This window comes from Vigna angularis, chromosome 3, assembly GCF_016808095.1.
Source record: "Vigna angularis cultivar LongXiaoDou No.4 chromosome 3, ASM1680809v1, whole genome shotgun sequence".
Lineage (NCBI taxonomy): Eukaryota > Viridiplantae > Streptophyta > Magnoliopsida > Fabales > Fabaceae > Vigna > Vigna angularis.
Window position 1 is genome coordinate 6,108,383 of NC_068972.1, and position 15,299 is coordinate 6,123,681.

At 33.9% G+C, this 15,299-nt stretch overlaps 3 protein-coding genes and 1 non-coding gene across 5 annotated transcripts; 2 read left to right on the forward strand and 2 right to left on the reverse strand.

Annotated features, from left to right (window-relative positions):
• Window positions 1–3,389: 3,389 nt before the first annotated feature.
• LOC108326501 (protein IQ-DOMAIN 23) lies at window positions 3,390–7,929 on the forward strand. 2 transcript variants are annotated; one of them, XM_017560036.2, is made up of 4 exons: window positions 3,392–3,947; window positions 5,947–6,144; window positions 6,444–6,512; window positions 6,970–7,929. In XM_017560036.2, the coding sequence occupies exons 1-4, from the start codon at window positions 3,555–3,557 to the stop codon at window positions 7,693–7,695; spliced, it is 1,386 nt and encodes a 461-aa protein (XP_017415525.1). In that variant the 5' UTR covers window positions 3,392–3,554; the 3' UTR covers window positions 7,696–7,929. The 2 variants fall into 2 exon arrangements, with proteins under 2 accessions (XP_017415526.1, XP_017415525.1); XM_017560037.2 differs by lacking the exon at window positions 6,444–6,512 and having other exon boundaries at window positions 3,390–3,947.
• Window positions 7,930–9,535: 1,606 nt separating this feature from the next.
• LOC108324753 (putative non-specific lipid-transfer protein 14) lies at window positions 9,536–10,556 on the reverse strand. Its single transcript, XM_017557683.2, has one exon. It carries the CDS (start codon window positions 9,926–9,928, stop codon window positions 9,566–9,568), a length of 363 nt encoding a protein of 120 aa, XP_017413172.1. The 5' UTR covers window positions 9,929–10,556; the 3' UTR covers window positions 9,536–9,565.
• TRNAV-AAC (transfer RNA valine (anticodon AAC)) lies at window positions 10,153–10,226 on the forward strand. The gene has a single exon. It is a non-coding gene; the product is annotated as a tRNA-Val (tRNA).
• Window positions 10,557–10,651: 95 nt separating the features above from the next.
• LOC108324218 (RHOMBOID-like protein 2) lies at window positions 10,652–14,124 on the reverse strand. Its single transcript, XM_017557084.2, has 5 exons — window positions 13,588–14,124; window positions 12,132–12,295; window positions 11,807–11,970; window positions 11,374–11,624; window positions 10,652–11,048 (listed from the first exon to the last, which is right to left on the reverse strand). The coding sequence occupies exons 1-5, from the start codon at window positions 13,878–13,880 to the stop codon at window positions 10,931–10,933; spliced, it is 990 nt and encodes a 329-aa protein (XP_017412573.1). The 5' UTR covers window positions 13,881–14,124; the 3' UTR covers window positions 10,652–10,930.
• Window positions 14,125–15,299: the final 1,175 nt, after the last annotated feature.

Here is a 15,299-nt window from a genome sequence, read left to right on the forward strand (position 1 = left end):
AAATTTCTTGATACATTTTTGTTTTAAGAAACTTCTGATAACTGTTAAGTTGATATATAGCGAGAGTAATTGTTATTTTCATAATGTGAGAACTACAAATTTAGACTATATAATTAATATAAAGATGGAAAATATTAAAAGTTGACTGTGGTCATATGATCATTTAAAATAGTTGCATGGCTTCATATTTGTTCATATTTATCTTGCTAATCCAGTGTTCTTAATTGGATAATTCTATACTTGGAAATTTTAGTAGCACGATATAGTTACATTACTTGTGGATCTGGATCCTCTCGCTCTCGCTTGTAATACGAGCACATGACCTTGTTATCTTAAGTGATTACAAATTCAAGGGTGGGACATTGTGCCGAAATTCGGGACCCTGTCCAAATATTGGTCATTTAGATCATGGACTTGTGTTGTGTCTCTAGTCTATTATATATCTTTCTGAAATAGGTAAGGAGATATTTCGTGATCGGGAACCACGAATTTTCAGATTATTTGCCCCCCTCCCCCTTCATCTTTTAAAACTTTGATGTTGGAGCAATGGCTCTCGGATCTCCATATTTTGAACATGATTCTTCGATAGATTTGTGTAGTAATATAAAGAATTTGTACCGATATTTAATTATAAATTGTCGTACGAAAAGTATATTAATTTTTATATTAATTATTTTTAAAGTTATAGTTAATTAGTTGATATTATATGATTTTATACTGATATGTACAGAAATGTCATTCTTTTTTTAATTATTTTACAGTGGTGTGAATTTTGATATCATTTTAACGAATGAATTTTCATGACCTTTCTGGTGTTGTGTTTTCCTGCTTCCACGCATGTGTTATTCTAATTTGACTACTTTGTAGCTCTATTGTACAGTACCTTATTTAATTTTGTTGACTTTCCAGATATAGAATCTTCCCATCGCCAAGTCACATTCATTGACTTGGCTGCTTATTGTGTGTTTTTTTATAGCGTTCGCATTTGCCGACTTTTCATTAATGTGCTTAACCAACGTCAGAACTAAACCGGTAAACTGGTATCTGCAAAATTCAACTTCCATATCAACCATATTAACCAAAATGTCTTGTTATTTTTCTGTCTAAAGTGATCACGGCTAAAAGGGCCACACGATCGCATGAATTTGCATTGCAAGGAATTTCTTTTCTTCCATAAAGAACTGAAAAAGATAAACAAAAACTAGGATAATTATTGGCCAATTTTAGAGAAGCAAGATGGTACTATGCTTCTCTCCTTGCTTGAACTGAAAGAATAATAATTATTGCCCAAAACATATGTTTAGGTGGTTTAAAATAGAAAATAAAATACAGAAGCAGCTTTATATTTATTATTCTGGTAGAAGGCAATACATGGACCTTTCCTATTTTGGTTAGATGATCTGTTTTAAATATTTTCTTTTTTTCAATCGATAGTTGTACAAATAAGTTTTAGGTGATATGTATTCAGAGTGAGCATAGACAATGATATTTCTAATCCACTTATCTTGTTCAAAACTTACAAGACATAAGAAAATATAAAATAACATTAGTTTTTTTTTTCTTCTTATTTTGAATATATTATAAAGTTTTATTAACATATAAAAGATTAGAATGGGTGAGATAAAAACGCGAGCATGACGGCACGGCCATGCTTAGACGTTAATGCATGTTGGTCGTTTGACAACCGGCCCAGCAGTTTTTCTCAAAGTACGACACATGTTTTATTTTATTTTAGTTTTTTGGCACTGCGAAATTCTGGACTATATAGCAACTATTTTCTATCCATTCGTTGGCAAAAGAAATGCAATTTTTTTTTTATAAAAAAATGTTATTATAACAGAATAGAAATATATTGAAAAACATTTTAAATTTGTAATGCTAAAAGAGTTTAGTCTCAACGGGTCAAATCCTTGATGTTCTTCCACGGTCATACCCAAAAGGTAGTTCGCCAGATTATTAGATATTAAATTCCACGCGTCTACTATGAATGGACAACTGAGTATACATAAATGTCTCACAGTGTTTATATACGATCCCATTCAATAAATACTTCTGTTAGGAATTAAAACCTTAACATTAGACGGTTAGATACATTTCACTCAACCAAGAAATTCATACTATTCATTCATTCATTCTTACATACAGTCACCCAAATAATTGTTTCCACCAGTCTATCAAATCAAATAATGGGTTAAACTATACTTTCATAGTTTATCTTTATTTTAAGTTTCAGTTATATACTGATTTTAATTTATATTTTACTATAATATTTTTTAACTACAATATTTTTAGCAAATTTTGTTATGATATTTTTTTACCGCTATCAAAACTATTAAGTTGGGAAAATAAAATACTAGAGACTGGTGCATTATATACATAATCAGTTTATTTTAAATAGAAAAATTCACTTTTTTTTATAAAAAATTATAATATGCAGTAAAAGTTAAATTGAGCTAACTTGATTCTTATATTTTATTTCTTTTTCTTTTATTAATAGAGTGTATAGGAAAAAAAGTTGTCTATAGTATAACAATTACATTCTATTTATATAATATAATTATTTTGTCAATAGTTGATTGAGTAGTTAACTTTTTTGTAATTTGAGTTAATTTTAGAAATCGGACTATTATCACTAAAAAGTTAATGATATATCATCAATAATTCTTACTGTAATTTATTTGAAAATTTATAAATACATATTTAAGGTAAAAAAAAGTGATCATATTTATTATACGATTAAAAATTTACTCAAATTACTAAAATATTTTACTTAAAACATGATAGTATCTCTTCCCGATAATCTACCATATATAAAATAATACTATAGTAAAAACTTAGATTACCAAACAATTTAAAAATTGTTAGGAGTTTGGTGTTGAGGAAAATTACTAGACATTTTATATCAATTCAGTACCCAAAGAAAGGTTTAGCAACTTACAAGAAAGAAAGGTAAAATAAATATAAATAAAATACAGTACCCAAAGAAAAGTTTAGCAACTTACAAAAAAGAAAAGTAAAATAAATATATTTACTTTTTATAAACTAATGTTGTTTTATTTGAAGACGTTACAAATAAATTAGTCCAAACAACCTACGTACGACATTTAAAAAGGAAACAATATAATATAAAGTTTAGTGATACAGAAAAATTCAGATGAGTTAAATTTGAGAGGATAGTCATACTGCACTAACAAAATTTTAATCTGAACCTATATCTAGAATTCAATTGTTACCAACTCCACTAACTTTATCTGCTGGTATATACTACATAATAGTATGCAATAAGGTTTGAGCGAAGAAAATAAAAAATGTATAAGACAATTGGTGACAGGAGGGTGGGTGAAAAAAACAAAACAGGGAATTGCGAGTGAAGAAGAAGGTGTTGCAAAGGCGCGTGGAGTTGAACGGGGAACAAAACGAGACGTCCAAATCTCCGACACTCTAACTACAAAATCCAAGTTTCCACTCTTCTTCAGCAACTTCCATTATCATTCCCTCTCTTTCTCTAACTAAACTCACTTCATTTCTCTCTCCACCATGACTTGACTTCACCAATGGGCTTTCTCCGTCGAATTTTCGGCGCCAAAAAACCCTCAGACTCCAAACACCCCAAGAAAAGATGGGCCTTCCTCAAGCCTACAGCCCGGAACAAGTCACTCCCACCGCCACTGCCCCCTTCTGCCTTCAACGCCCACTTTGATTCTTCCAATCCTTTGGACGCCAACAAGCATGCCATCGCCGTCGCCGCCGCTACCGCCGCCGTCGCCGAGGCCGCCCTAGCCGCTGCGCACGCCGCAGCAGAGGTTGTCAGACTCACGAGCGGCGCCACCGCCGCCACAAGTACCAGCAACAGCACAAGACCGGCCGCCGCGGCGCGTGTTAGCCAGCTGCGGTTGCCGGAGCAGACTGCCGCCGTTAAGATACAATCAGCGTTCCGTGGCTACCTGGTAAGTTAAAAACAAATACCAAGAATTAGAAAATTGTTTTTCTTCATGGTCATGTTTTTTTTCTTCCGAAGTTTATCTGTCTCGGTTTATATTTTGTGTGAAAAATATTCTTCCATGGTCATAACTGACTTAATTTATTTGACTATTTTTTTATTGAAATGGAATTTTTTCCACGGATTTCCTCGGGAACAAACGATGGTCAAAATTGCTTATTTTTGAATAATGAGACTTTTTTTTAATCTTTAAATAAATTTTTGCACTGAAAGCAACCTGTTCCGGGGACATAGGTATTGGTCCCCTTCCACCACCACACCCCACCTTTACTTCCTTCCAAAATCCTATATGAATTCATTGTTATATAATTAATTAAAGACTTCTTTTTATTTTTTTTATTTTATATAGTAAGATTCTGGAAAGTATTTGTTCTCTCTGTCCTCTCAGAGTTGGATACTGCTGCTGAGTGCTGACAATTTACTATATGTATATTATCTCATCATACTCAAATTGCAGATTCCTTTTATTTTTCTATTATAACCTTTTCGACACAGTTTACGTTTGACTAATCATAATTTATATACTTACATTTGATGAAGAAATTCATTTTTTCCTTTTCTGGTCGCATGACATGATCATTTCTTTTGAATTATAAAAAATATTATTACATCTTCTTATCACGTGCTGTGTACAACATTTGATTCGATTTATTGCTTTGAGTCATATCTTCAATGTGCGTTTGAGTGGCTTATCTCATGAACTTTGGCTCTACATTTGGAGAATGTGATGTTGCTCTCTATTGAATATATAGTTTGATTGACAAAAACGAACGACACTTTAGATAAAGTTAATGAAATTATAATTAGGAATAGCATAGGAAGGGAAATGGAGAGTGGGAAGTTGCCTGCCTACCCGTTTGAGATGGGTAAAGATTTGCAAGTGGGAAGCAAGGTTAAAGTTTTTTAAGAAAAAGTTCCGTTTTTGGAATTTGAGTGTGTGGGAATTGGAGGAGTGTGTGGGGGACTGAAAAGAGGAAAATGGGACGTGTGTGAATAGCATAAGAGTGGCCCACATAGTTGGTGAATGGTGAGTTATGATAGTTACCTTTGCAAGAGGCAAAGTAGAATGACCCTCTGCCCAAAAAACATCAAAGGTTAGTGGCCCTGTGCCAGCCCATCTTCAACCACATCTAAGCTCATGACCCTAACTACTCATTGGTGGGGATAGCCATTAATGTACTGTAATAGGAGAGAGAAGACCAAGTTGGTAACCACTAATCTTGTTTTTGCCCTTCTATGAGGGGAGAGTATTTCTGATCATGTCATTGTCTTGCCATATCAGAAGAGCAAGATACCACTCCTTCGTGACAAAAAAAGGGGGTTTTCACCTTGCTTTAAGATAAACTCATTCTAGCTTTAATCAGAAACAAGTAACTCTAGTTAAGGTCACTGACCGACCATAATCGTTCTTTTGTCTGAAAAGGTTAGGGAGAGAGAGAATGATGTTGCAATATTCATTGGGCTAATGAACTTAACTACTTTTACCTTATTGGCTTTTCTACTGCTGGCTATGCTAACCAAACCAAAAGGGAAATTTAGCATAGGATGATGCAACAAATTATTACAATAATTTTTACACAAGGATGGTTTTCAGAGGAAGGAAATGATCTACTAAAAATAAAAAACAGGCCTTTAGATTCAATTGAACCGTAAAACTTTGCTGGAAAAGAAAGGAACATGATTATAGGATGGGTTTTCACGGCGTGTGTTTGTTTAATAATGACTGTGCATGTGAGATTTCCTGGTTTAGAAGGTCCCAAACTAAACATGTAGCAAACATGTTTTATTGGATTTGGATTTTCTCCTTCATGGAAATTGATTTTGTTAGTGGTCCTCTCTAGTATGGATTGGGTGAATGTGGTAGTTATAGGATGGATGGTGTGTATAAGAATATGATGGAAAATACTTGAGAAAAAAATAATAATTTGTTTGGATGAAATTGGAAGGCAAGGAGGGCATTGAGAGCACTGAAAGCATTGGTGAAGCTGCAAGCATTGGTTAGGGGCCACATTGTGAGAAAGCAAAGTGCTGATATGCTGAGGCGCATGCAGACATTGGTGAGACTTCAGGCCCAGGCACGTGCAAGCCGTGCGCACTTGTCATATAATACGCCTTCTTTCAAGTCTTCCCTTTCTCACTACCCTGTAAGCAAACACTTTCTCTTTTTCCATTTCACAACTGTTTTTTATTGTCGTTTAACTACCAACTTCAATGCTACTATGTACTACGAAAGCTGAGCAACCCAAATTGTAAAATATGAAGCTGCTTAGTCTAGTATGCTGTTTTAGGTTGAACTAATGAGGATTATCTGTTTAAAAGATTGGGTTCTATTATTGCTCAGCAAAGAATGGCTCACAACCATTAACTTGTCTGATTGATTTTTATTATTATTATTATTATTATTATTATTATTATTATTATTATTATTTATACTTACTTGTAGGTCCCTGAACAACATGAACACCCACCTCGTGTCCTGAATACAAAATTTGATGGATCTTCTATCCTTAAGGTGCACGATTCTTTCCCCATTTAAGCACCACAGATAAATAATATCTTTACTTTTTATGAAAATACTATTTTCTTTTAAAAGGCCCCCCTATCTTATTATGATTATATTTCTTCTAATAAAAAGGGCTGCATGCATTGCTTCTTTTAGTCCCTTCAGTAATGTTATTTCTCTCTCCTTCACAGTATTAAATCAACACACAAATGTATTTATTCTCTTTCTTTTGTTATTTGTTAGGCACTAAGCTTGATCATGTTCCTTAGAATTGAAAAGAAATGTTAAATGAATTTAAAAGAAAATCATCATAAATTATGAACCACTTATAACAAGTTTGCTTTAAGCTTAGATTGACGCATTGGACCGGTGTTTGAATCAGTTAGGTGTTGACATAACTTGAAGAAAAGTGTTCCACTCTTAATTCTCTTTAACTTCAATAGCATTTTCTGTTTAAAACTTGCAGAGATGTAGTTCCAATGCCAACTTTAGGAACGTTGACTCAGAACGACCCCGGTTTGATTCGAATTGGTTAAACCGTTGGATGGAATTAGATAACAAGTGCAGGCAAACTGGAGATGCTTCATTGAAAACTGGACGCCCAGACGATGATAAAAGTGACAAGATTCTCGAAGTAGATACTTGGAGGCCACACTTCAAGTCTCACCACAGTAGCAGCTCCTTTCAGACAGCACATTATTATTTGAGTTCTGACTACAATAATGATAACTTTATGGCACATGAGTCTCCATCAAAACGTTCGGCAAAGACTGTAAACCAAAGTTTCTCATCAAGGGAGGTGTTGCAGCTGAACTCTCTGAAGTTTCAGAAGGGGAAAGAAGAAGCGACTTCAAGAACTGCTGACAATAGTCCACAAGCTTTTTCAGCCAATTCTAGAAATGGAAGTGGTGCAAGGAGGGGTCCCTTTACACCTACCGGGAGTGAGTACTCCTGGGGTTTCTTCAGTGGCTACTCGGGTCACCCCAATTACATGGCAAATACTGAATCTTTTCAAGCCAAGGTTAGATCACAAAGTGCACCAAGACAAAGGCTGGAGTTTGACAGACACAGTTCCACTAGGAGACCTGTTCATGTGGTGGGGCCTAATTCAGACCAGGATTCAGATTTAAGAAACAAAGTCTTACCTGCTTCTAACACTGTCAACAGAATTGGGAGTAGTAATTTAAGGTGACTTTGAGTGTTTTATAAGACAATCTTCACTTTCTTCCATAAAATGAAGAGACATATTTCCTCTTGTTTGAGTTTTTTGTGTGTGGCAGCAGTCGAGAATGTAATTATATATTTTACCTGTATTCATATAGTCCATACACCATTATTCTCTCGTTGTTGACGTCCAGTGTGTGGATGTGTAAATGATGACTTGCTTTGACTGTTTGCTTAGTGGAGTGCATGTTTTGAATCATAACTTACATGGAATTAACCACTTCATGTAATTAATGATGGATCCTCGCAATCATTTATCGTTAGGGACAAATGCTTGGCAGTTGGCACATCATTATGTGTACGACAAAGACTTCCGTTTTTTTAATTCAGAAAGGGAAAATGTTAAGTTTGATTTCTAATAACACTTTTTTATTAACTTTACTCTTTTTGTAATTAATGTACTATTTTGCGGTAAATGATTCAGAGTACATTTGTTTTGTCAAATTACTTTTGATATGATAGTAAGTAAACATAAAGAATGGTATTATATACTCACTTTTAACTGATTTATGTTTGCAAAATCAAAGTTGTTTCAAACTCTAAAACATATCTATTACGTAATGCATTAAGTGATCTTACCGCAGAAATTTTTGGAAAGATGTTGGCCTGTGGGGTATGCACTTTTTCCTTTGAACGCTAAAGCTGTTATCAAAATCCACTAATCTGGTTTTGCTTCTTTTGATGATTTCATCCCTCTATTCCAGAAAACGGGTCCAGGTACACATACCGTTTTTTCTATCAACTTGTAAAGGTCTTCATCTTTTTATAATATATATATATAACTTGCAATGTAATTTTGTCTTCCCTTCAAACGTGAGATGATGTATCATAATGGAACTAGCAATCATCTTATTTTCTCTATAATTTGCATGGATGCAAGTTTGACTCCGCATCCTTCTTCCTCTTAGTATCCCATTGTGCATCAAACAATAATTTTTACAAAACCTTGCCTGAGGGTTATTTAAAGAATAACTGTTGCTTTTATTTAGTATTCCCATTTTGATTTATTCACTGTGAACTCACGGAGATTAGATCTATGCTTTCTCAGTAGTTTGGTCTTTCGGTGGTCCATTTTGTCAGACAGGGACATGAAACAAAAGGACAAAATAATTCATATATGACAGCATTATTCACACCTTTGGATCTTTCCCTTATCTTGTTCTGTTCTAGTTTTTGTTTTTGATGAGACTACGAATTGGAACTGTGTCCTTGGATGCTCACCTTAGGCCATGCAGTTGAAATCAAGCGATTATATGTAGCTGTTTCTGAGAATAATTAATGTACAACTAATCTCACTTAGACACCCTACTCCTCCTTTTGTAAATGCTTTTATCAAATGCCTACTTATAATGCACACGCACTTTCCTTTTCCTGCTTTTATAAAGTGTGACCACCTTCATTATGCCAAAATCATTAGCTTTTCTCCACTGATGCAAAAGTTGTAAAGGAGTAACAACTTTGAATTGAATTGTACCTTTACAATAAAGAGGTCAGATTTACTGTTAGCGGATTTCTCCTGAATTAAAAGCAAGAGAGAGCTCGAGTTTTATGGTTGACATCGGTCGTTATGAATTAGTTGAACTGATCTCACTCAAACATAAAATACTAGAAAAATAGGTGCAATAAAACTTTGGAACGACCTTAATGGTGTGGGGACATAGCAATGTCACTAACATGGCTATGAACATCTGCCATGGTCACACCACATATATTCATATATTTTTAGTGACTATTAATGGTGGTAGATGAAGACCTTCTTCTATCTTATTTAAACATGAACTCTAAATGGATTATTATACGCCAAATATGGTATAAAAGTATAAACTATACTTATAAAGTTATAAAGTACAGTCTGCATTAGGATCAATATTGAATCCGAAAGAGATACCACATAAGCCTGGTAAGATACCAATGGCTGAGGCATTTGAACTGAAATTGTCAATGAGGTCCATTAAACACCTACAAACATATTGCCTATTATCAGCAGTGTTGGCAATATTGTTCACCCCAGACATAGCATCACAACAAGGGGACCCTGGAATGGGGTCTGGGGTGCCGTGGGTGATGAACAAGGAGCATGCTGAGAAAAGCTGAGTAATTATGGAGCATTCTATAAATGAAGATACAATTGGAGCCGAGGACAACAACATCGCCAACCCAATTATTCTTAAAGCCTTGTTGCATCCCACACAAAGTTCCATCACAATATGCTTCTAAGGAAGACTTTCTTTTCCCCCTATTGCCTCTCCTTAAAGAAACTAAGTTATATGATATATAAGAATAATATAATGGGTTGGTGTGCAATGTGAAGCATGTGGTTTTACATGAATTTTCTATGAGCTTTGAGACATGCATGACGTAACCATTTGAAAAGATATCATGGTCCTAGTTTTATTAATTTTTACAGAAGCAGTAAAAATGAAATGGTGTCGTGGTGTAGTTGGTTATCACGTCAGTCTAACACACTGAAGGTCTCCGGTTCGAGTCTGGGCGACGCCACTTTTACCTTAGTTTTTCAACTTTTTAATTATACTTCTGACTTCTGAAGAAAGTAGATGGGCTAAGTTATAAGTGTTTTTTTCAGAACCCCAATTGAACTTGTTAAGAAATCCCCGTTTGTACCAAAGTAATGGGTAAGCCCAACCAAGTGTACAGTAGAAGTAATGAACAGCCGGTAGTCTTTAAATACAAACACAAATTAGGTGAACCCAAAAGGGTATAGTTAAAGGAATGAGTGGTGATTCTGGTGAGACGTCAACCTATTTGTTCTCACCAATTGCTTTACTACCTAATTTGTCTTTTTCTTAACACATTATCTGTTTGACGGATATTTTTTCTGCTTATTGCTTCTTATAAAAAATTGAGCGTTGGCCATAGTTTAAATTCCACGATGCTTGTACCAAAATTGTCTTCCTTCCATATGAACAATGATAATTGCTTCAGAATTCTCGAATTTAAATTCCAAATCCATGATTACTTTATATTCATATACAAGATGGAAACTGGGTTCATATACAAGTTTCTTTGTATATCATATACTATATAACAAAGAAAGAAGTTAGCATATATCCATAAAGGCAAACCAATTATTTGAAGCAAAAAAGAAAAAGAAAGAAGGAAATGCACAAAACAACCAGGTTTCTGTGAGCTTTGGCTATACACGTAAAAGAACTTGCAAGTGAATATCATTTGCCCACTCTGACTTAACTGCCATTGCTGCATTCCCATTTAGAGGTCGGGACACATGTTAGGTACCGACACCAATGGCAGTGATCATACCCTTTCTCACCCCGGAATAGCATCACCAATGCAATTGCTAACCTGCCATTCAATAAAAAATCAGTGATTTTAGCATGTATTTGTTTAATACATTTTATGTATGAATTCATGAAACTATTTAATGACTTACAGGTTTTCTGGTGTCAACATAGATAAGATGTGAAAATTTATATTGATGTTTAACATGAACTTATTTAAAATTCACCTGATTATATCGACATGTAAAAAAGACAAGAAAATTGTCTAAGACCGTATACTATACTACATACCAAATTAAAACAATATATTAGTTCTATTCTATCAATTATAGCAAAATCCTTATCAAAATAACAACATTACTGTTGAGGGATATAAGGGAGGAACTAACCCTGCAGCCAACAGAACAAGAGACACTATCCATAAAACATATTGGTAAGCTTTGTACTTAGACTTCAAACGCACACCGGCAGGAAGTCGACGCTGCTCTAACCATCCAAACTGAGGACGAGGCAACAAAATAAAACCAAGGAGAAATCCCACCACGAATCCTCCAATGTGAGCAAAGTTATCCACGTGTGGCAAAATGCCAATGCCAAGGTTGATCACAATGATCACTAGAAGGGTGAGTAATGCCATTGCCTACAGAAAAAGGCACAAGAATGAGTCAAAAACAAAAATTGACATTTGCCATATTAATCTAATTTAAAGGAATGGTACTAATTGATGACAATGAGCCACAGTGTAAGAAGATTTTATGTGTCTCTCATGTTGAAGAAAACTGACAAACATACCGAAAACCATAAAGAATTAACTAGACTCACTTTGTTGGAATATATAGTCCAGTTTGTGATAAGTTCAGATAGCATTGCGCCAAGAAGTCCAAAAAGGGCACCAGAAGCACCCACCGAAGTGTGGTCTCTGATAAACAGACACGACAGAACACTTCCACCAAACCCAGACACCAGGTATATAACTCCAATCCTCACTGCCATGAATTTGACAAAGGAAGATGTTAGGTCCATGTACAACCTAAACATTGACCAAAAGAGAAACTAAACTAAGTTTCGTAGGAAGCAAATGATAAACTCAGAAGTTCTGTTTTACTGATTTTACGTGAGATTTTACTTTTCTGCAAGAAAAACATACCAAACCCGAATTGCTGTTCCAGACGAATCCCAATGAATACCAGACTCAACATGTTAGCAAGCAAATGAATAATCCCAGCGTGTAACCAAATGCAAGTGACAAGTCTCCATCCTTGATGCCCGTTCACAACATTATCCCACCGAAGGGCTCCCATCTTGGTCAATCTTCATACGTCAATGAAACATTTGAAATCAATAAATTTTCCCAAGAACAAAATAGGCTATCATTTGAACTGTTACAAGAACTGTGCATGCAAGTTACAATTACAAGATTGGAAAACCCACACCCTCATTGCTGGATAGATAAATACTTTGCTTTGGCCCTTTTGGTAGAAGTGTACAACCAAGTCAAGAACCCGAATGAAACAAGTCCGCTGCAACCATTTGTAGCTCAATATGTATCCAATAAAATTCAAATGTCGATGAATATAAAAACCCATTTCACATTTCTTAAGAATGACAACATGAAACCAGTCAACAAAACCAAACTGAGATACAAAAGGGAAAAAAAAGAAAGAAAAAAAAAAGGCGTTTCCTGGAGCATTCAACCTGAAACAAAGTACAGGTCCAAACACCAGTTTTCAAGAATCCTTGAACCTTACATTGTTTGGCCCTTATAAAGGGTGATGGAGAAAGCATTATAAAAAACTTATACTGCTCTATCATACAATAATAAAGAACGAAATTTAAAAGAATATAACTCCATAGCGTTGTGCGTTGTGGCTAATTTTTTAAGACATAAAAAATGACATAGTCCTAGCCAAGTCAAACGGTTGTTAATCACAAAATGCGCCCAACTTTCTCAGTTCAGTTGAGGAACTTGAGCACGCAAAGAACCTTTACGTTTCACCCTTCTCGGCTTTCTTTTCTTTCCTTCAAATGCACGAGTAATTATAAAATATCCAATGAAAGTGTTACTCTGTCCATAAAGGGTCTTATTAAGGATACGATGTTTTTAAAATCAAAACGATTCCCCAAAAGATTTTTTTTTTTTATCTCTTACTTTACTTTAAGTATGATTACATCTTATAATCGGCACTGAGATGAAAAAAATCAAGTGAGAAGTGTGGATATTCGTCGCAAAAGTAAGAAAAAGATGTTATCGAGTTCGCCAATCTCTACCAAGAGAACAGTTCAGAAAAGGCAATGAAGAGTGAGTCGTTTGAAATTTGAAATTCATCTCATAGAGTAAACACAAAAAATTACCATAAAGCACTCGCTTAGCATGCACAACATATTTAAGAACACACCCAATTCACTAAATTGAGCAAAATTTTCCAAAGAAGATAAAACCAATAACAACTGGGGGGAAAATCCCAAATTGGGTTCTATCCAAAATGAGACCCCAAATAAAAGCGTATCAAAATTCCCCAAGAGAAAGGAATAATAAAACCAGAAACGAAAACAATCAAATAAATAGCACATGGTATTAAATAAAAACAAGTCATTGAACTTACGTTGAAGAAGAAGGACCAAGCAACGGATTCTCCTGCATAGGTTCGAAGGAGAACCTTCCAAGGAACTTGGCCACGCAGCCACCTTGGAGACCGAGGTTATTCTTGGGACAATTGTTGATGTACATGGAAACAACAAAAACAGCAATATTAGCAACCACAAACATAGGAACCAGCCATGATGTCCAATGGGTATCAGCTTCGTAAAGATTAGAAGATTCATGTGCAGTGTAGTTTTCCTCTGTTCTGTTGTTCTTGGTTCTCCCACCGCCACTCTCAAGATCTCTTCTGGCCATAATCTCTGTCTCTCGATCAAACCCAATTTCCAAGTCTCAAACTTTATTCTGTAAGGATGCTTTATAGGAGAAAAGAAAGAAGTGGAGTTGGTGAATGGGTATAAATTGGGGAATGAGGGGGAAAAAAGTACAAGTTAGTGGGGTGAGCCATTTCACTCTGTCATTCGTTGCTAACCGCCACTGTAAGAACTTCGCATTACTCACATCAAACTATTTATTTGGGTTTCTGATCAGTCCCAAAATTTCGATATTTTAGTTAGATAATGATTCCACAAAATATATAAATATATAAAGATTAAAAAATATATTTATAATAGAATATTAACAGGTAATAATGAAGATTTTTTATAATATTGTCAAAAAAATAGTCCAACGAAAGTCATCCAAATTTACGCAATTTTGCACTAATTGGACTTGGGACGATGTGGCAGGTTTTGGTTGGTAGATAGGTTTAGATATTGTGGTGGTGGGAGCAGTGGATGAGTTTTGTGTTAAGCGCTGATGAGTTATGTTCATATAGACCGAAATAGAGCATGAACGGGTAAGTTGCAATTAGGAATGGCAACGGTTGCTGCGCTGGTTTGGTTCGTTATTTCATACTGATTATACTTTTCTTACCATTTTTATTAATTGATTATTTTTTATTAAAAATTGATATTAATAGTATTAAATATTCAATAGAAAAATTATATATTTTCGTATAATTAAGTATCATATATTAAAAAATAAATTATAATTAAATTTTAGATTAAAAAGTCAAATAATAATTGAATTAAAATAAATAAAGTATATAAAATATTTCACAATCAATTTTATGAATCTATCCAATTTGTAAAATTAATAAAATAAAATTGATTTACAAATTGATAAAGTTAAAAAATATTTTTAAAACATTACAAAAAAGAAAATAAATATTTAAATTTTAAAAATATTTCAAACGTTTTTTATTGATTTTTTTTCTTACATATAGATAAATAGTATATTAAATTAAATTCAAAAAGAGAAAAAAAATGATAATAATTCAATTTTAGATATAAATATTTTATCTTTTGAACTTGAATCTATTTTTAAAAATGTAGGAAGAATATTATTGGTTTGAGGGATGAATATGTCTTCTTATATATTTCATATTTCTTGATATTGATATGGTCAGGATAAAAGTTCAAACTATAAGAAGTCCGAATAGATCATAAAAAATTAATATTAAACCTTCAAAAAAATAAAGATTTTTAAATAATTATAAAAAATTTTAAGAACAAGTTTAATATGGTGAAGAATTTGATTATTGAATTTTGATTTTCTACTTCTGTTGCATTGGTTTACTTTTTTTATCCATATGTATTTCTTAATTTTTTTTCATCATGGATATTTTTTTTGCATGTGTTAGATATATTTTTATCATGGATTCGACAAGGTTCT